The sequence below is a fragment of the Triturus cristatus genome, chromosome 5_2 (assembly GCF_964204655.1).
Source record: "Triturus cristatus chromosome 5_2, aTriCri1.1, whole genome shotgun sequence".
NCBI lineage: Eukaryota > Metazoa > Chordata > Amphibia > Caudata > Salamandridae > Triturus > Triturus cristatus.
The window spans coordinates 344,557,627-344,580,713 of record NC_140588.1 but is presented as its reverse complement, the minus strand read 5'-3'; the positions used below and the strand labels follow the sequence as shown (position 1 = coordinate 344,580,713).

Genomic DNA, 23,087 nt, shown 5'->3' with positions numbered 1-23,087 from the left:
TCAAGGGACTGGCAGAGGGTGCATGCCTGAAGATAGTGCTCCCTGCCGAAAACTATCTTAATTATAACCTTCCAGGATGAAGAAGCACACCCATAAGATAATTTAATGTGCAGGAAGGGGATAAGAGTCAAGAAGTTTATGGCAGTGACTCTAGGTGGCTCAGGAAGGCTAGGTCAGTTGAAGATTGATAGGCATGAAGAAGTAAACTCACGAAAAAGTGTCTAATTGCACATATGGAAACCAGGTGTGCAAAGTGTGCAGCAGGTGATAGAAGTACGTCACGTATCGATAAAATACAAACAAATATGTAACCCAAACAAACTGGGTTCAATCCTATTATTTACACAATGCATTTAAGTCAATAAATGTTGTAAAGCTGTTTCTCAATCTCTCGAAGGACTGACAACCAATGCTTTAGCTGGCAATATAACAGTTGGCAAGTCCATCACATCAAAACAAAAAAACTAAATTAAACATGATATTAGATAGACAAGAGGTAAAGCGAAACACAGTTGCCTTACCTCCACCCCTTACCAGTTAAAAGTGAATAGATAATGTCAAGGGTGTTAAAAAATATGCTGTTTGTAACTTCATGTGATATTGACAACTTGTGCTCAATTATCTTAAGATCAATAGATATGAAGCTGTGTTTCCATGCATGAAAGTGATTGATACAGTTCTGAACTCTCAAGCAATGACATTGATAACTGTTGCAGAAGGGTAATTCTATTTTCTGTCCATGGAACCATATTGACAATTTGTGCCCACAGTGCCATGGCCATGTCTCTGCATTTAAATAGCGCATTGCAGATACTTGTATGGCACTGAAGCAGTACTACCTCGTCTCAGAAGCACATGCAGCAATGTGCATTTTGGAGGGATAAGGGTATTAGTCTGTGTGATGTGAGTAAGCATTAAACGTTTACTCTGTGCATGTTTGGAACATACATTCACAGATCGATTTAAGTTAATTATGGGACATATTGAAGTCGAACCTAACAGCCAGCACAGTTGTCTGGTTGTGGAAGACGTACTGTGGGCTTACCAAGAACATAGAGGGGTGTTTACCCTGCCCAGGGACTACCATTAGCTGGCTTTACTATGGCTAGTTTGCCTGCTACCTATTCGATGGCATGGCTTGCCAATCTTGTGTATGTCCCTCCCCGGGAGCATCACCAATTTACTTTTAGGGGACGATTTTTTTATTTTCTCTTATGCACTCCACAAGTGTGCAAGTATTTTGCAAATGTCTCCCTAGTGCATTTTTCTTCCCTGCTCTTCCCTCCGTGTTACTCTCTCTCTCATCATGTGCTTCTTCCCTGTGTCACCCCATGATGAGTTTTTAAAGAGTTACAAATAAGTCACCTTGACATTATGACAGTACAATATTATTGTTGCAAGGTGACCCCTTTTTGGGTGGTGACCCCCTGTTTTTCATTTGTTTGGGGACTCACCTGCTGCTAACTTTGAACTCTCACACTGGGACACTGCTATACAGTGACCAGTGTATGTGCCCTGATGCATGAAACATATCCTAACTGGCTTAAACCCTGAATGGCCGATTTGACTTCACTATAAGACCATAGCATGTGGTGCAGAAATACATCCTTGGCATGGAAAGTTAAACACCAGTTGTGAAGTGCAGAAGTGCAGTACCTGTTGTGTCATCCGCTATAGTGGCAGTGAACACATGGCTTCAGGCATACGGGCGGCATAATAGCAACATGAACCCTCTTACACAAACCTGTCAGAATCACTAATGAAAGATAGGAAAAACTGATTTTAAATATGTCATCCTTAAGCGCACCTTGCTGCCCACAAGGTAGGGTGTATAATATTTAAGAGTGTTACACATATGACATTAGAAACGGCATCCTTTCCCAGTGAGTGTCACTGGTCGAAATGTCGAAGTATAGATTATACACTTTAAACTAAAATTTTGACCAGTATCAATTATTGACTCATTTCAAAGAGTTTTTTTTATATTTAATAAAAATCCAGTCAAATGGTAAAATTGGATTTTTATTAAATATCCGGGGAATGGAACTGTTAAAAAGTTGCGTTTACCCTGCCCGAAGATGCTGGATGTTAATTTGCATTAGATCTCCAATAACTGCCCAGCCTAATACTTGGTCTTAATGAGGTGTCAACGAGGTGTTACATTTCTCTAACAGCTACACATTAAGTTGCCGTGAATGGTCAGAGAGGACTCCTCTGATCTCAACAGAATATACAGGGCAGGGTCTTTGGGCACCCTTTTGACACCACAGTGACAAATCCTGCCTGACAGGTCTGTCCGAGCCATATGCAATACTCTGGCACACTTGAAAGGGAGCCAACAGGATGCTATGACAGTTTTGGTGTATCTCCTGTCTGGGTGCTTTAGGACCCTGCCTTTGTCCTATCGGACTTCTGTATCCTAATTTGCTGTGTATGCAGGACATGCTTCAAATTGTATTTTAGTGTCAGATGAGGGAGGACACTGGGGATTACCATAGTGCACTGCCCTACACACCCATAACCCTCAGAGGTCAAATTTAGTCTGGACAAAGACTTTCACTATCTTGAAAATGCCCTGGCACATGGCATTTTGTGTTCAACACAAAATGGGGCCGCTCCCAGCTAAGTGACCTGGGTAAGGTTTAACTTGTGAGTGTGGATATCTCATAAAATGTGACGGACTGGTCTCACAAACCACCTGGTGTCATGCTTCATCATTGACCAATACTCGCCCTTCGAAAACTCGGTTTGGTGGAGGGCGGGCATAACCTGACGACAGGGATGCACTGAGGGGGGGCCCGTGTTAAGTGAGTGAAATTTAAAAAGCATTATAGTTACCAAATTAAATTTAATGTGACTGGCAGCTATATGGTGTTAAAAGCAGGTGAACGGTGGAGTGGGGAATTATAGTCCCCCCCACCGTCATTGGTGCGGTCAACATGTTTCTGCCGTGTGGCTAGGTTGGGTCCGTGGCATTCATCAGGACCTAAAAAAGATAATGGGCTCCGGTCCTACCAGCCATGCGGTGATAAGATGCCACTAAGTGGGGTGACCTATGTCACACTCCACGATGATAAAGACTCATATTGAAGTCCTATAATAGAGACCTAAATGCCCCATGGGCGGAGGGAGGGAAGACCCCTTTGGCCAAACTTACATCCAGATGTGTCTCCCGCCTGTGCACCTATGTGTGTGCTCCTCTCCTCCCCAATTTGTGCCTGTTTGCAGCAAGGCAAACAAGAACTGCTAAAAAATTGGGCAGGGATGCGCCCTGGAACTTTTACCCCATTGTTTTGGGAGTGGCCAGGAGTCATCCCCACCCACTACTAGTACCAGACATAAATGTGGCATCCCCAGGAAACCTCTTAAACACTTTCCAGACCGGGAGATGATCAGAGGAGGCCTGGATCTTCTGCGAGTGCCCCTAGAGAAGATCTGAATAACTGGACCTGCCCCCTCACCCGTTGTACCAAGGAAAAATAAGTGGATTCCAAGGTCTAGTTGGCTGACATACTGAGTGGCTGCGGGGACACAAAAGCTTTCAAGGTCTTTATACTACAATTCTCAGATGACAGGTGGCAACTGGAACGTGGACTGGGCGTTGCTGGTTGCCTCTGCCTGTCATCCTGAGAGTCCCTGAGGACCTGGAAATATAATCATGTGATTGCTTGGGCACCAGGAATAAGTTTGGAAACTTTTAAAAACTTGTGTTCCACAGCAAAGGTAAAGTACTGCAAAAAGTACCCGAACTGCAGATTCACATGTAAAGTAAAATTTTAGATTCATCACCCTCAAAGGATCAAGCATCTTTAAAAAAACTACAAAGCACCTTTCTGATTTGGGACTTTTTGAAGCAAAACCTTCAACAGAGCCCAGACCCTTAGTGGGCCCAACCTGCCGCGGGTATCCAACCAGCATTTCTAAGATGGCGGCTATAATTTCAGATTAGTTCCAGGGAAAGACAACCTTGTCGTAAATTAAAAAAATTAAAAAGTCTCTCTTTGGAGTAGGACTTAGAAGGACTTCAAGGCCTTCACCCAGACCAATCCACTTGTAGCCGACCATTGAGGTCGGCCTCAAATCGCTTCAAGGTCCCGATCTACCACTGCGATACATAATCATTGGTGCTTTGTGGGGCTATTTTCACTCAACTCTTAAAAAAATCATATCTTGGTTCCCCTTATCAACTTTGGTCAATTTTTTTTCTCTATTTTAAAATTAATTGGGGCATTACATTGTGTTTTGTGTGGCGTTTTGTATTGTGTATGCACAGCTTAAATTCTTTACACAAGGCGTTTAATTTGACTGCTTTGTGTCGTTGCAGAGGCATTGAGAACGTTTATTTTTATTTAATTTGGTAAATTCTAGCAGTTGGTGGCATTCTCCTTTGAGGTGAGCACTGGTTCAACCCAAAAACATGATCCACTTTCCCACAATTATTTGGAAAGTAATGTCCATAAGTAATAGCAAAGTGCTTAGGATAAAGCAACATTTTCACAACGCCGTTTTTTTGAAAGCTCGGATGTTAAGTCAGGCACCGACTTAACTCTTGCTAAACAGCATATTTTGAGAGAGGATAAACCCTGATTGACTCCACTGTGGGTCTAATCAATATGAACCCCTAGAAACAATGTGTGATAAACAGCATCAAATAAATATTTCCAAATAGCTAATAGACAGGTTTGGAGTCTAACATTTTATATTAAGTCAGACAGAAGATTTACATAACAAAGAGCCTTGATGTTGGGGAAAATGTGCCCAACGTTTCCAATGGGTTTTAAGTAACAGATGACATTGGAATGTGGTTGCCACTCCTAGATTTCAGCAATACTCCAGAAGAAAAGTAAATATGAAACTTGCCCAATAAGTGACTGGTTAAGCTGAGGTGAAAGTGCATTAGTTTCAGAAACTTTAAAGTGCAAGAGGGACTGCATTCTTCAAGCAGACAGGGCATTCATGAATTCACTTTCTCTAAATATCACCCCACACTTTCGTAATCTTTTTTTAGGGCAGCAGTCCTCTCTGCAGTAATCAGTCTTCCCAGAACTGATTAGGCCGGTGTCTACTTGTGCTCTTAGATAAGCCTGAAATGTTTGTTAAAGGCAGTGGGACACCAGACTGAATGTTTAATGGTATTCGATGAAGTCAAAAGTAGACATTATATATGGAAGTTTTAAATATGTGGTTGGATATTATGGATGGATAATTAATAGAGGTTGTGATTACATTATCACTTTAGAACATTGCTTCCAAATACATTGTATATGAATTTAATTTATGGAGAGGTGAGTTTTTAGTAGGTACACCACAACCTCAATTGTCGCTGGGTCTCTACTTCAATTCAGACGCAAAAACAGTAGGTAGCACCTGTTGGTGCAATTTAATAAAGAGAAGAGCTTTAAGGACCTACCTGACAGAGAAAAGAAAGGAATGTCTTAAAGGCAAGGGGAAGCAGGTTACAGACGTGATGCAGCTTTGGTGAACCTTCATGGGGATGTGGAGAAAGTGATAGCTTAGCAGCAAACAGCTCAAGCTATAAAAGGTAACTGTAGACAGGACAAGAGAGTTTGAATTTGACCTTGATGGGTAGGGACAAGGAGGCTTTTTGGGAAAGGAGAGAGGTCTCTTTAAATCCAGTGGTAATTTTACCAGCGATGATTTTAACTCTCTGGGTGTGATTAACAAGAGGAGCCTAGTGTGGAAGGGTAATCAGACTGCATAGTCAAACTTACATTTTATAAAGGAGTGGACTAAAACTGGTGGAGTATTTGAGGTGGAATGAATGGGAGGATGCACCCGAGTTGATAGAAGATTGGGGGTGGGGGTGGTCTGTTCCAGTACTGTGTCAGCATAGAAGTTGATGCCAAATCTCCATCAATGAGAGTCCCCATATTATTGACAAACCTGGGAAAGGTGACTGGATGCCCTCTGAAAGTATGACATGACTTAAAAACGTATATTTTAACATTACACGTTTTTGCTTCAAGAATCAGTCATTTAAAATGAGAAGGACTTCTCTTCTCATTGAAAATAGGACCATCAGCTATTGTCATCTTCCGAGTACTGTCTCTTGCATACCACACAGTAGACCATAAAGCTCTGCTGGAGTGCTTGATGAAATAGGTACAGTAAATAATGTTTCCTTTCCTTCATATCAAACAGAAGCCAACAAATCAGAATTGAACATTCATCCTGTTAATCAAGCACACCAAATGCAGTATTCTCAATATCTACACACATCCACTAACTCAAATCTTCAGAAAAGCTGTATGACCATAATGTGACTGTCCACTCCTTCATAATTAAAAAATTACCACTTTTCCCAGTTGTTTACTAGTCTGGGCAGCTCCAGACCTTGTGATAATTGTCTACTCCATCTCTGCATCTAAGGCATTTATCTTGTGCTACTGGGCAATATTTATTGAGATAGGGGTAAAAAAAAAAAATCATATGAACCGGACTTAAGTTGACCAATTTGAAGCAAGTGTGCCTGGAAATTTTCGGGCCGGTCCCAAGCACCGAAACCCAGTATTCTTCATGCGGTGGGAGCAATAGGAACGTGCTGGACTTGATCCAGTACACCTTTAGACCACATTGATTACCAAACCTGTTCAGGAAATTAATGACTCTCACTGTGACTGTGTGCATATCCCAGAGGAACAACAAAATGACGTCAATGTACAAAGATTTAATGGGAGGCATTTGCTAAAGTTATTCCTAAATAGAGATTGCCCTGCCAAACTCTTCTTGCCAGTAGTTCCAATGAGAAAGAGGATAGCAGGGCAACCCTGTCTCGTTCTTTTTGTCACTGCATAAGAGTTTTATATTACATGACTAGTTTGGACACATGTTGTGGGGTCCTTTACAGCAGCTCAGGCCACTCCTTAAAGTATGCTCCCTATCCATTACTGCATCTAGGTATTTCCACCTTAAAGTACTTTTTGGATTTGTATAGATAGTGTTCTATAGTACTTTCGGCATGGGTGCACATTTTTAAACCTATGCAGTGTGAAGCAGGCATTTCATCACTGTATGGTAAAGGTACTCACAGGGCACTTAACTTTATGACAAACATGAGGAGGTGAACAGATAGTGTTCCCTTTGGGAGGGAGCAGAGAAGGTCCCATAAACACCTAAAATACGAGGCAGTTGGAGAGTGCTTGCCTCCAAGGCAAGGCTGAAAAAGCACATTCAGAGCACTACTTTTATATACCCACCTTCACATCCAGTTCTGATGAGGGCCTGGAAGGTTCACAAGAGGGTAAGTGAAGTTGGGGTCTGTTCCCATCTTTGTAGGGCCATTTAAGGCATCCTTCAAGCGTGAGGGGGAAATTCTCGGAGAAACAGAGCAGTGACGTAATCTGCAGCTCCATGTTTCACACCTGCTTTCTTTCAAGTGCATCTGCTAATGCTAGCAAATTTATTTACAACTTGTGCACTGTCCTGGAAGCAGCCAATGTCACAATTCATTGAAGATAATGCCATACTTTCAGACTTCCAAATGGGATTCCATCCAGGAAGAGGCACAGAATCTGCCCTCCTTGCTATTTGGGATGACCTGAAGAACACAGTTGACCGCAACGGGGTTGATGCACTACTTCTTCTCTTGGATCTTTTGGCTGCTTTTGACACTGTTGACCATGACACTCTGATACAAAGACTCTACAAACCTGGCATAGAGGGGACTGCTCCAGACTGGATCACACCCTACCTTTGTGACAGAACTAATGTCATCCAAACCCCCTTTCTCGTCCAAACCATACTTCACAAAACCAGGGGTCTCTCAAGGCTCTACCATCTCGCCCATACTTTTCAACATCTACATGAAGTCATTATTGGCACTGATCAATCAATGTCCCCTCACGTGCTATAACTATGCAAATGACACGCAAATACTCCTTCAACTGGAATGCCCCAAAGACATTGGAAACTCGTCAATTTTCAATTGTCTCAGAGCGGTGGATCAATGGATCACCTGGAGCCATCTCAATCTCAAACTGAATGCTTCCAAAACAGAAATACTCATGTGTGGCGATTGGAAAAATTATGACCTGCTCACTGCGTGGCCTGATGATCTGGGAACACGACCTAAAGTATCAATGGAAGTAAGAAACCTTGGAATGACCATGGACACCAATCTATCAATAAATGCCCAAGTGAACAAACTAGCAAAAATCAAGCTTTGTTACTATAAAAACTCTGCGACCAATCTTCCCCCATTTGGGATTTCCACACTTGGTCCAGGGTACCATCTCCCTTGTTCTGTCCAAAGTTGATTACGCCAATAGCCTTTACCACGGATCACCTTTAACGACCATTAAAAGACTACAACGGATTCAGAAATCGGCTGCCAGGCTACTTTTACATATAAAACCGCAAGACCACATCTCCCCTGCCTTGAAAGCCTTGCATTGGTTACCAGTTGCCAGAAGATCCACGTTCAACCTGCTGTGTTTCACCCGCAAAGCGATACATGGAATGGGACCCCTCTCCATCAGGAATAAAATCATCAAACACAATAAACAAAAGGAATATCTGCTCTAGAGTGGCACCTCACCTCGAAATCCCAACGTACAAGAAAAAAAACCTGGCTGGTACATCCTTCTCAAGCAGCCAAACTGTGGAACTCTTTGCCCCCCAACATAAGATCCACGGATAACCACCTTATCTTCAGAAAACTACTCAAGAATTGGCTCTTACCCACATAACCATCATACACAAACAAATATACAGTGTATCCCTCTGTATATAAACATTTATTTGTACTATAGATATGTACCTGTGTGTATTGCTTTGTGCAAACGTGTAGAATAATTGTTTTAAAAAAATATATATTCATTAGTTCTGATGAACAAAAGTACATATTACTGATAGTTACATTATTCTATGTTTTTAATCTGTATATACGTGACTGCATAAATAAGTAAATGTTTTAACATAACTATTTATCTACAATTGCTTCTCTGCTGAATTACACATATATATATATCTATATATATATATATATATATATATAAATAAATACAATTAATTTAAAGGACAACAACACCTAAAAGCCAGGGCTTATTTAATGCATCTTTAATCTACATATACTACCTTCCTTTATGCATCTATATACCTTGCATGTACTTATGATATTTAGTACTTTTCTTCTAATTTAGCATATCCAATGCACTACCCTATTTCGCATCCTATACCGCTCTCAATATATCCTCGCCCTCATCTCTGACTCATCTCATACCTCTTGTACTATTCCGATCCCCCAAAACAAGCCTTTCTAATCCCTTCCCTCTGACTTTTCACCCTCCTGTTCCCTTTTACTCATCCCAAGCCACCTCCTACTGCTATGAGCTCCAAAACATCCCTCCAATATCGTTTTCAATCCAAATAACAGATTAACATGTCCACCACTCAAATGAATTTCATATTTCACTATACTAATTCACCACTAATCGTTTATGGGTTCCAGAGTAGCGTGCTACTCGCCGAAAAAGCACTTCAGCACCCCTCAGGGTTAGCCAGCACAATATGAATGCAAACCTTTTTCCCTCTTCTATCCCTTTGCTATCCTTTTTTTAATCCAGTTTTTTCTAGTTGCCCGCACATTTTGCTCCTTCTTTTTTCCAACCACTATTTCACCAATCACACTCGCTAATGTCGTCAACAATACAGAAACCTATTGACTCTTCATCTTCGTGGCCACATTTTCTCTTTTCAAGGACAGCAAAGCCATAGGGCTTCCCTTCCAGCGGTCCATGCAAGGAATAACTTTCGTGAAATATGTTTTCATGGCGATGAGGCCTGGCTCTTGGAAACAATGCAGAGGGATGAGGCGAACAGCCAGAGCAGCAACCTTTGGAACTGGGTGGAGGCTCGGCGTCGGCTCAACAGCCTGTGATTCTGGGAAAATCACTTAATCTCCCCTGCCTACTAAAATGAATGTGTCCTTGTGTAATGCAACTGGTGCTCATGTAAAGCGCTCCAATACCTTCAGGTGGAGTTCGCGCTATATAAAATTGCAAAAAAAGAAAAAAAAACGCCACAAGCTTTCCCAAGCAGAGCCTCACTCAAGTGACCTATAAGCCTGTGCGGGTGTATTTCCCCTTCTAATCGGCATCCGACAATATTTTGCGGTAGCAGACAGTCCACCTCAAACCAGAACGTCCCATTCGATTTCTGCTTGCCCTCTCTCCTGTAGCGAGAAAGGCAGTAAGTGAACCGTCAGCAGTCAGCCTGCACGATTGGTTTGAGGCTATTCTTGAAACCCTGTTCCAGTGTAATAAGATTAATGACAGAAAATTAGTCAGGACAAGCGTTTGCCTGTTTGGTTAGCTCTGCAATAGTTTAAAATATATAAGTGAAGTGTTCTCCCTAATATCGCTTAATTACTAATGAGTGGAAGGCTGAGACTTTTTTTCTGTAATGCTCACAGGGGAAAACATTTGGTGCTCCGAGGCCTTTCCTGTCTGTGCAACAGACTTCTTTTCCAGACATTGCACATGATTGCCGTGAACCTCTTCTCAAGGCAGAGAGTAGAGTTTAGAGTTATGATACTGCCTGTGTAAATAATGGAGCAGTAGGTTTTCCAATTAAAACTGAATTGGTTACATTAGGGCAGAATTTGGGGTCCACAGAGCCTGTAATAATTTCCTTTTCCATCTCTGGGGATAATTAAAATGGCGCCTGGTATCCCAGCACGTGGTCTGCCAGCCTTTCACCACCATAGATCTCCCTTCTATGGGCACAGAATACAAACAAGATTCTATGGAGTGGCAAAACTTGACAGATCAACTCTGCTAGGAATTATTTATTTTGGAGAGTTTATGTTTAAAAGGCCGAGTTCCTATCAGAATTTTTTTCAAGCTCATTTTGCCCCATCTACCATTACACAGCTGGGTACTGTGCATTGGCAGGCTCTTTGCCAAGCAGTTTCTCTGCTCTGCTCCGCACCATGTAGGCATCCCTGCACACCAGAGAATGAGAGCTCACATTATAGACCGGGACAAAGGATAAATATGTGGGCTCACTTTCCCTCCTCAGTATGCAGCAATATAGCCACTTAATGCCGGGCATGTCATACATTTTCTATATAAAAGTTAAGGTTTTCCTTTAGAACACTAACTTATCAGTGATGTTTCAAGTCATCCGATGACATGATCAGTCAATAATAGACATATTCTGGGCAAGTTGGAGGATCCATTCTTGCAGTTACAGTAGAACGACTGAATAGCATGGGTATGAGTGGTGGAGATCTGCTGCAAGAATTCTCAACCTTATTATAAAGAAGGAGCAATTGCTACTAGAGAAAAGGTAGTATCCTACAGTTTCTACATGGGATGCTGTGATGGCGAGGCATAAGAAGCTGGAGGAGGACAAGGTGGAAGGTTCCTCGGAAGCACACAGTTCCTAGGATTTTGGGGCAAAAACAGGCCAACATAAGAATATAGGAATATAATAACATTCTTGCTTCGTTTTTGTAGCCTGAATTAAATGGGACAGCTTCAAAATGGTCAAGAAAAACACAGGAGTTAATTCATAAGTAAAATCACCCTTGTCATATGAGAGACAAGTTTAAAGGTCCTTACCCGCTGCATTCTCGCAGAAAAAAAACCATGTTAACAGGAAAAAAGCCAGGGCTGTGGAGCCTCTCCTTCACTGGAGATGAAAATCATTGATGTGCCGTATGGCATACTACAGACGAGAGAGTGGTGGTGCATCATCCTGAATGTGCTTCAACCCAGTCATTGCTTGCATAGTGCAATACAATGACTATATATCTTTCCCCACCCCCTCCATCATTAGCAATGTTTTAAGGGTAAAGTGTGTCTGAGACTCATTTAGGTCACCTTCCCAAATGGTTCAGACAGCCTCCACTACAGATCCATGTTCCAGAAACTGTAGAGTAGGAATGTGATATAACCGTGTATGGTTCTGAAAGGGGAGGAGTTCAATATTTTTTAATAAACTGTTTATGTGCAATGCCCCGGCTTCAGTCCAGATGGTCTTATACATGGAAGCAATCACATCTCAGAAACTAGAATAAGCGCATAGGTGATGTGGCCTTTGCCAGGAAAAGGCATCACCACCACCAGTCTTGTGCTCTCATGCTGCCCACAATCTGTGGTGAGAAAAGGGTTTATCCCAGTCACTAAACAGTGTCTCTTGTAGAGACGTGCTAAAAATTTCAGGTTGTAGATATTTAGCCGTTCAGTAGCCACAACCAGTCAGCCACCATGACGCGCTTTGCAGATAGGTAGTAAACGTAATGCTCTGGAGTACGGAATCCTCCTTTCGTGACTGGGATTTGGAGTTTTCATTCTGCCACCCCAAATGAGATCTAATATCATCAAACTGAGTGTATTAAATAAATGCGTTGGTAATTAATTTGCCTATTCCCACAGCAATACAAAAAACTGGATACCACCACCATTTTGCAAAGGGCTGTTGTGCCCAATGCATATAGTGGGAGTTTCTTCCAGAAAATAACAGAATCCATGGTCGCCGCTAATACCGCAATCACTTCACAAAATACTTTAACACCCAGATAGTTAAGGGTTGACCGCCCACATATGAATGGCAACTCTTGATTGTTCTTGGTGGCGTGTGAACTAAATCGCGCACAAACTTTTACACCTAGCGCCAAAATGATCTAATTCCACTATAACGTCTGAGCTCAATGGGGTTGTCCTAGGGATAAAGTGACACATTGTTCGAATAGAGTGAGATAGAGTGCACGTTTGTTTACAAATATATCCCTAGTAAGCCCTCTTTCACAAAACTGCGCAGCTAAAAGTTGCATCGCTAGAGCGAACAGAATGGGCAAAATTGGGCACCTTTGCAGATTTCCTCCGCACAGATAAGGAGTCAAAGAAGACTTGGCCTCTCAAGAGCAGCATGGTGGTAATTTTAAAGCCTAAAGTGTCATGGCAACCTCAGAGTTTGTCATCTTATGTTTCCAGAGTACATTACCCAATCCATACATACTAGTTATCTGCAGTGACCCATGTTAAAAAAATCAGCCATGCAGAGTAAAGCTGTAATGCAGCAGGGATCATTGAGCTTAAAATAAAATATGTATCTAATAGAAATAGAGGATAGGTAAGCAATTGCTTTCAGTGTGGCAATTGGCATGTTGCGAATTACAAGTATTGTCCAGGCTGGAAGGTCAAATGTAAGAATTATGAACGGAAGGGTCACTTTGCTAGGTGCTGTAGGTCGACAAAAGATTTAAAGAAAGTGGAGTTCAGTGATGAGGATGTGGAAGAAATCAACATTCTCCAACTGAATTAGTCATCTGCTGATGGTCTGTTGAAAGTAGTCATGGTAAACAATCAGCCCGTAAAAATGCTGTTTGATTTTGACACTAAGATAACTCTCATACGAAAAGGGTTTTTTGAGCAGTACCTGCTTGGCAAAGTGAGATTGTTGAAGCTGTATATAAAACCTGAGGAGCATGGGGGAAAACCCCATTGATTTGCTGGCGTACTTCTGGGGTACAATTGAATTCCGATATAGAATTATCCCAGAGAAAATCTATATATCGGTGAAACATGACTCCCTGATTAGCTGCTTTCACCAGCACGATCTGCATTTATACTTGGATCCTAATGAGAGTCCATCTGTGTGTGTTGAAAGAAATGCCACCAGTCAGTTCCATGTCAGTTGGAAGCAAGATTTGTACACATTGATTTCAAAAAGTATTTGCTAATAAGCTCGGTTGTTTGAAAGATTATTTATCATCTTATAAAGCTAAAATCCTATATTTCACCAAAGGTGGCCAAGGTCAGGAGTGTTCCACTAACAGCGAAGGACGTATGAGAACAGAGTTAAACAAATTGAGAATGGTATTATACAAGAAGTGGAGGCAATAGAATGGTTATTTACGGTTGTCCTGGCTCGGAAAGCCAATGAGGAGGCCAGGCTCTGTGTGGACCTAAGAGAACTCAACAAAGCTGTGGTGGTGCATCAATATCAACTACCCAACATAAGTGAAATTTTGAGTTCTCTTGATGGTGCTACTTCTCATCTTTTGACTTAACCTCGGCTTAACACCAAATACGGTTACACTCTTAGTCCCAAGAAATGACAGCATTTATGACGCGTTTGGCACCTACAAGCTCCTGAGAATGCCCTTTGGTCCTATCTCAGTGGCCTCTGTGTTTCAGAGGCTGATGGAGCACATTCTTAGGGGAACTGAGCGTGTCAAGGTATAACAATATGACGTTCTGATATTTGGTGCTGATCCGAAGGAACATGATGGCAGGCTAAGAAAGGTCTTGTCAAGGCTATGTGAGACTGGCCTGCTGACATTGAGAGCCGACCAGTGTAAGTTTGATGTCCAGAAAATATAATATTGTGGACATATGGTAACGAAATAAAAAAAGTCCACTCTGGTGAATACTATTTGTAGTCTTCATGCATCTCAAAATAAGAATGAACTGGTGAAATTCCTTGGGATGGCTGAATTTCATTATACAAAAATGCCGTTGGTGTCCATTGTCTGTGCAGTTTACATCTTTCTGCTGTGTGGTCTCTCATGATGTTCTCTCCATTTTTAAATTGAGTATTTTCTTTTTTTAAAGTTGATGCCAGTGAGTATGATGACTAAAAATACAACGGAGTGCCCCCATTCTATCATTAATTATGTTATGTACGGTAGGATGGTATGTCCAACCATATAAAACATTTTGGGAGCTGTGGGCAATATAATTAGTTATGCAACATAATTATAACTTGTTAGCCTCTTGTTGTGGCAGACAACGAAGATAAATAAGATCTTTCTACATTCCATGTCTTATAAGAGTACAGGCATTGCTTTAAGATGGCGCCCGTTATGTGCAGTGTACATCCTCCTGCCCTCTGGCCTCTCCTGTCATGACATCTCCAAGCTTCTGTTTGAAATTCAGCAGGGTGTAAGTGTAGTGAAGGTGGTCCACTAAGTCGCGGAGATGCCGACACCGGCGGTAGGTCATATGAATGCCAAGTGGTGGGAGCTTAGAAATATGAGGCGTAGATGGTGAGGGGTGTACGCGGAGTCCCAGGGAGTATATCGGGCATTGGTAGAATTCATTACATCCCCCCTATAACAAAGATGTGAAAGCCGTGTGGAGACCGTGTGTGTGTTTTAATGTGAAGTCCTTTCCCTTACACTTTGAAATTCAGGGGAAGAAAGTTGGGGATACATCGGCTTCACATACCAGCCTTCAAAGCACTGAGGTCCAATAATCTGATACATAAAAAAGACTATTTGGAAGCTTTTATGTTTCTTGCCTGTGGACTACTGGCAGGCACTCAACCAGTAGCCATCCGGTAATTATTGCTACGCATGTAATGTGTCAGTCTTCATGTGGTCTGTTCTTTTAAGTTTTCTACACATAAAGGTCCAGTGCATGTATGGGTGATACAAGGTCCTCCTTCCCTGAAGAAATTGCCAGCAAATATATTATGGCAATGAAACATGTCGGCCGTTGTACGTTCTACTTAATATGGTCTAAACATGGCATTCTGTTTTTAACCATGAGTGCAGGCATTGATAATTAAAGACAACTGCTTATTGCTCTGGCAACTCATTTTTAACTTTTTCTTGCGAGGAAGTAGCTTCTCTCTCTTTGGGAACCTTGGGAGGTTGTTGAGATGTGCTGTTTATACAATACAAGTAGATAGATTACATGACACGCACAACATTCTTTTAAACTTGTTTGGGTGTTGGTTTCTTCCCATACATAGGAGAAGTGCCAATGATGATAAAGTGAGTAAATTGGCGAGAACCTGCCAATCGTTCCCTGGTAGTTGCTTACGTGAGGCACTCCCTATGTTTTCTTCTAAGGGTGTTCTATAGCTGCACTCTATATAACCCTCGGAACCCAACCGGTTTCTGTCACCTTTCCATAGCTACACACACACACACTAACTGGGACATATCACTGGATGTATACTAGCGACAGCACTACTTTTGACATAGCTAAAGTGGACCCTGAAAATCATATAATAAGGATTTGATGTGTGTGTTATACCAAGGGCTTGTTGTATATTATGATTAGTTGAATGGAGGCCGCCCGTGTTATGTTTTCCTCTTTTATGTATGTAATGGCTGAATCTTATAACAATTTGTGAAAACATTTGCGAAGAAAATATGCTGCATGAGGGATTTACTAAAAAAAAGGGAGAGAACTCATCTGGAGTCAGGAATACAATTGTGAATTTTAATGTGTGAAGCAGTGTTTGAGCGACGCCCCTAATTTGGGAATCTTTGAACCGAGAGAGGATATAACAGATGCAAGCTCGTACGGACTCGGAGCTGTCCTTATGCAGAAGATGAATGGGAAGGAAAGGACCATTTTGTTTACTTCTAGGGCTTTGAAGAGTGAGGAGTTTAATTATTCAGTGGCAGAATAAGGGGCGATGGGTGTGTTTATAAGGAAGGACAAAGACTCTGTCTCACACTGAATATGCAAGTGGGTTGTAGCATTGCAAGAATTCGAGTTTGTTGTTTCCTGCTTGCCGGGTGTCAACAATATCTTGGAGGACTGTTTATCCAGAGCGGGAGACAGCGAGAGTGAGGTTTCGGATTAAGGTGATTGGTTTGGTGGAGAGGACTTTGATGAGGGGGTAAATGTGTGTTGAATCACAAAAGGATTTGTTTCAGAAGAAGTTGGGGAGAAGGTTTAATGGTTGATGGGATGTTACAGAAAGTCATGAAGATGGTTTCTATTGGATGGTGTGAGAAAAAAGATTGTGATGATGACATAAGAGGGTACTGGCAGGTCAAAGACTAGTTCGTTCTTGTGGAAGGTTTGCTGATGAGGGGTAATTAGTTAGTTCCCCCAGGTAGACTTAGAAAGAGATTGGAGGATAGTGCCCATGGCAGCCATATGGGCATTGCCAAAACAAAGGAGAGGGTCAGAGAAGGCTACTGGTGGGCAGCTATGGACATAAGTAATGAGAGAGAGGCGAGGAGTTGTGTGGAGTGCTTACACAGTGATAAAGTACTTAAGTTTAGGACACAACCCATGGTGTTGAGGGAGCAAGCGAGGGGTCCCTGGTCTGATATCGCCACTGATAGTCTGGATCCGGTGAGAATAAAGTCGTATGATCGTTATATTCCTGCGTGCGTGGACTTTTCATGCTGGACAGAAACTAAGGTTGTGAGTTTGGTTGAGTCAGCAGAGGTCATAAACCTTTTGGATGAGTTGAGAAGAAAGGTTTTCCTTCGAGACTACTCTCAGACAATGGTCTGCAACTCACCTCAGGAGTGGTTGATGAGTTTCTGAAAGCTAGAGGAATAAAACATAAGAAGGCGGCTTTGTACCACCCAGAGAGTAATGGTGTGGTGGAACGGTTTATAAAGGTGCTAAAAGAAACCCTACAACAAGCCTTAGTAACTAGTGTAAACTGGGAAACAGTGATGATGAAAAAGGTACGCAATTATCGCTTGACCCCACATTCTTCGACAGGGGTAGCCTCTTTCCAGTTATTCAAAAGCAGCATTGCTAACATAGAGGTGATCCCCATGTGAGTTTCTGAGAAAAGGATGGTGTAGTATGACTAACTTGGGAAAACTGAAGGGTGGAGGAAGAAGGAATGAGAGAATATGTTGAAGAGGAAGAAGCGGTATGATGTGAGGAAGGCTGTCAAAAACACTTTGGTGCTTGTGGGTGACTGTGTGAAGATTAAAGATGCAGAAAATCTGGTTTAAAAAAGTATGAATCGATTTTTAGGTCTGTCTTCATTTCATATGCTGTCATACTCCAGCATTTTCCCTGCTACAATCTGAGCCTTCATTCAGTCATGTTGCCAAAAATCTAATTTATGCGGAGGGCTTCTGGATACAATAGAAACCCTCCTTAGCAGATCCTGTCTCTTTAAGTCCAGTCTCAAAGTACGGTGTTGGTGTCTGCCCTCAAAAAACGCACTGCCCTGTTCCAATCCTGAGTAGTAATATACAATCACAGGTACATGACCTCACAGAATACGCAATGATTTACCAAATGAACAAATGAAAAATAATTATTTTATAAATCAACTAAAAGAAAAGTGTGTATTCCTAATTACTGACACCACGCACATCACTTGAGAGCCGTATTATAACTAATGTGTAACTAGCAAGAATGTAAGGCAAAGGGGAATTTAGAACTTGCCAGTTCGCTTTGTTCAACAAGGTTGTGGAGCAATAGGCATTCATGGTGATCACGACTATCCAGCTACAGGACCCAACATCAATTGTACATTTACTTAATTTTAAATGTTTCATGCAAAATATACAAGTCACCAACATCGTTTGGAAGCTACCAATTAGAATGTGACATCTGTCTTCCAACTTACTATAACAGATTGATTAAATAAATATTTCAATCTGGAATTTCACCAGCGAAGGAAAAAAGAATAATTAGAAGTCTTTCATACAAGATTAATGACCTACATTTACAGTACCTGAAGCCACTGAATAGCCTTTTACGCGGCGGGAATACGCACTCCATATTGGCAGACATCTTGCAGTGCTAACAAGTGAGGGGGATCCATCAATTCAGCCACCCGAGCCCTAAACACTGACCCTTCCCTGGACAAAGAGGGCCAAAGGGAACATTTCCTGTTCTGATCCATGCCACATGCAGGCGGACAGGAAGGGAGACTGGAAACTGTTTTCAGGAAGACATTACCGAGACATGGAATTACTTTTATCCAGAAACTGATTTTGTAGGCATACTGGCAAGAGAAATGCTCATAAGTAGAATTTTACTAGCACTCTCAACACAATACAAGGACAGAGTCTGAGAACAGTTACTTTAGACTGCTGAATTCCTCTATGAAACTAACATCTCTCTAAAGGCCCATCAGGAAGCAGGAGTTGAATTTGCAGAAATTCAAATGGTGAAAATTACTGAACAGAAACTCCCAAGAAAAACCAGCAAGAAGGTAACCAAAGTGAAGATGCACACAGCACTTAACAATTGTATTCAGCAGCAGAAACCACTTCTGATCTGAGTTCTGACAGTTTAGATGTCAGACCGACCTATTGCTTTCTATTTATATGAAGCAGCCTTAGTCTGTCCCTTTCTACTACTGACTCTCTTAAACCATCATCTTTCAGCAATTGGCTTGAGACTTTAAAATCACATCTTGCTCAGTCCAGTAGAGTGGTCATCTCACCTAATGTTATTTGCTGTATCCTCTGATCTTCACTTGAGTGTGTGCGTGAAGGACGATTTCACAGCTACAGTCTTTATCATAAAATGAGGCCTGTATTTAAGCCACAGGAGCCTTCAAATCAGCCTACTTTTCTTTTCTGGTCTAGCTTTAATATGCTTACGCTGTAGGTGTTGGCACATTCAACCCCCACCTATTGGTTTTGACAATGCTTGTTCTGAACAGCAAACTATTTTCTTCAGATGAGCATCTGGGATGGAGATCATCTCTCTAGATCTTATGGAGTAGCCTCTGCGATGCAGCTCACTGCATACAATCAAATTGGTTGACAGCTGATTTACCTAAGACAACAGAGATGACCAACAGTTGGTAGCCATGTGTGGTTAGCACATCAGTTGCATGAATTATTGATTTTTTTCCAGTGGGAATCTACAAAATTGTGTTTGCTTGCAGTATTAAAATACACATCTATGCTTCTCCAATAATGCCATCTGTGGGACCTGATGATATGGCAGTGACCTTGCTCTCCCCCTTCATCTCTATCATCAAAGCACTCCCACATAGCCAGACAAATAGGCTAGCACTTAAAGGGGATACTGGGTAGCAAAAGTCCAGACCCTCTGCCGTTACCTCTTACTTCATCCCCTTGTGTCAGCCCAAGAAGTGCTCATTAGTGATTAGCTCAATGACACTCACAATGACTCTGTGAAACTGGCACTGGTTCATTCACAGGTGTGGGTGACAGTCCCATTCTACAGTCACTGAGGGAGAGGTACACTAGAAACTCATTGTGTCAGCAGTGAAAGCTGAGCATCTCTTTAAAAGGGTCCAATTAGCTTATCACTCAATTCAAGCCTGTACTAAAACACGCCAATGAAACAATCTAGAAGTAGTAAAGAACAAAAATCAACTGAGTGGTAGAATAAAAGGTAAAAAAGTTTGGAGGCACCCGTAAGAAAATGCTAATTCAATAATAAAATCAAGTAAATTGTTTTTCTATAGCTTTCAAGTCATTCTTCTCTTTATCTGAGTGCTATAAATAACAGGTGTTCCCACTTTCCAAATTAATATGTATATCTGGAGGCTTCTAGATCTGTCTTCTGAAAGATCATTTTAATAATTTTGACCAGGATTTATTGTATTCTGGTGTTGTGAAAGGTTGGTTGTCCATCACGAAGCACATGTTCTTGTTCCAAGCATGACAGCACTGGGCAAACCACATCACTGAAAGCCTACTTCACATCAGACACATAATATGCAACATAATGGATTGTTCGATCAGTGCTTGTGAAATGAATTATATATTCTAAGTGTGTGTTCGCATATGTCGACTGGTGCAACAAAGCTTACATCCCGCACCTTTCACTATCATGCTTGCGAGGTCGTCTTATCTCATTGGTCTGCAGGTCTCAAAAAGAAGAGCAAGATAATGACATCCGATCACAACACAGAAAAACAAACTCACATCATCTGTTCTAACATAACGCCAGACCCTGCCACACAAATAGGAGTGCATATTATTAACCCCCTTCGTTGTTCGCTTACATCTGATTATTGTATTATCTCCTTTTTCCCAATTGGAGTTCGATATTGCATTACTGCATATTATTACCCCCCTTTGTTGTTCGCTTACACCTGTTTATTGTATTATTTTCTTTTTCCCAATTGATGCTCGTTGTTGCTTTTATGTCCTCTCTTCCATCCTATTGTAAAGCACTCGGTTATCCCTCGAGATCTTGTTCGCGCTATATAAAACTTTATAAATAAAAAATAAATAAATACTTAAATAAAGCAGTATGTAATTTGTTATGGTCTAATGTTGGCAAGACATTTGTAACTAGATAATAAAAAATTTAAGATTAATATATTGCAGTTGAAATTCAGCCAAGCCATACTTCAACTAGGTACTAACCATGCAACTACTGAGCCAGACAACTAAGTAAACTTGTTTTCCATAGTATCTTGACTTTATCTGGGCTTGACTCTGACCACATGATGGCTGCAGTGAGGACAAACACTGCTAGCAATCTGTACTGACTCTATATATGAGGTCCTGAGTGTTTAGAGTTGATTATTTCCGGTTAGCATGACCACACCTCACTTCAGGTCATTAACACACTTCCTCCAGTCGTGAGCTTTTCACCTACAAATGAGTGATTCCAGGTGTGTTAGTCTAATTAGTTTAATTATTGCAAAAGAAGGCTACAATACCTATAAAGCATATGCCTAGCAGACACAGCTCCAAGACTGGAAATAGTGTCCATAATGATTTGGAAGGGGGTGCCTACCCTCCTAACAGTGTTAGGTCACTCATAAAGGGTTTGCAAAGTTCATTTGCACAAAGCGCGATCGGATTACAGGAGGATGGAGTAAATCACCTCAAGTGGCATGTGTTCTAGTGTGCTGCTGCTCGTAAACAATTTCCAAACCTTGGGAAGACATCAATATCTCGTGAGCTAATATTTTCACATATGCTACTACTCACACAATAGTTTTTCCGATGTGCTTGAAGGCTTTCTCCACAAACTCACGCACGCTATGTACTTCCCCCGTAGCTATGACAAAATCTTCAGGTTCATTGGATTGCAGCATCATCCACATAGCCTAGGGAGAGAAAAACCCAACATTAGCTTATTTGTGAGACATTGTCTTATTTCACTTCCACGCCCTAAAAACAAATAAAAACCAAAGAAGTAAAATCAGCACAGAGACTGGATATAAAGAAACAAATCAACAGGGCGTCGGGTCTGACTTTGAGTTTAGGCATAACCTAACTAGGGTTTGTCGACTAGAGATTCTCCACCTTTGGGAGCCTTTGTGAGCATGAGAGGTGTTATGGGTGTGAACACCTGCATAAAATTGGCATATCAGCTGAGGAGGAGAAGTTGAATTCTGAGTGTAAAGTCACATGGGTTCTGGCATATCACCAATTGTAGTGGCAGATCTGTCACTAAGGTAGAGCAGTACGCAGTATTACAGCCTTTAAAAGGTTACATAGGCTCTGCTCATGTCAGCATCTGAATTACATGCCTTGGCCTGGTGAGATTATAATTTTTCAGTGTAGTTTCCTTCTATAGATAAATTCAATAGGAAAAATTCAAACCCCATGCCTCTATAAACTAGAACACACTTCCAACCTAAACACATTAGACAGCATATTCCACACACCTCCGATGTGCCATGTGGTTACCTATCATTCTAATGCAGACAGCATTTGCAACCAAGATACACTGCGTACAAAAAAACAACAGCGCCCATGAGATAGAACACCTCACCTACACCAACTGAGCTCAAAGATGTCATGAAACCAACAATACTAGGCTTTGACTATCCCTAATCGCTGGTCAATGGGCATGATAATATCCTAAGAGATATGTATGCAGTTGGTAAAAGCCTTCTGATGGTCCAACACCAAAATTATAAACGCCCACAAGTCACTGAACCTGCTACTGCCAACCAACAAGCAGCAGATCACAACAAACTGCCCAGAACATGCATCATGGAATGACAAGATTCTGCAACGGAAGCTACGGTATTACATTTTAAGGCACCTCAGTCAGGTGACAATCTTACATGGCCATACTAATAGCAGATAGTTTCCTATACAAGAGCTAATAGCTCACAGTGCTAGTGTGTTCCAGAGAGCCCTATGCCCTGGAAGCCCTGCCAGCAATCAATGAGAGTGCTGCAGCAAGGTGACACCATGTTGTTATGATGGGTCCTACTCGTCGGTGCAGATCCCTGCAAATTATTGCATCCTTGTCTTTGAATCAAGAACTCGGCCAAGTGTTTACAGAGAATAAAGACAATCATGTCACAGAAATCTTAAAAAGGCCACAGAAGCCGGGCAGTCGCTTATAGAAGTCTCCCTCCTGACTACGTACTTAACAGGAACTGATCAATAAACAGAAATTCAGATGGTTAAAGCATGAGGGAGTTAAGTC

General features: G+C 41.6%; 1 protein-coding gene across 1 annotated transcript in view; it reads right to left on the bottom strand.

Annotated features, from left to right (window-relative positions):
* The window catches only part of GMDS (GDP-mannose 4,6-dehydratase), a 1,578,414-nt gene that overhangs the window by 265,257 nt on the left and 1,290,070 nt on the right, over positions 1 to 23,087 (bottom strand). Inside the window, exon 8 of the mRNA XM_085607140.1 lies at positions 21,629 to 21,747. Coding sequence (XP_085463266.1) covers positions 21,629 to 21,747 — 119 coding nt within the window. The remainder of the gene's footprint in view (positions 1 to 21,628; positions 21,748 to 23,087) is intronic.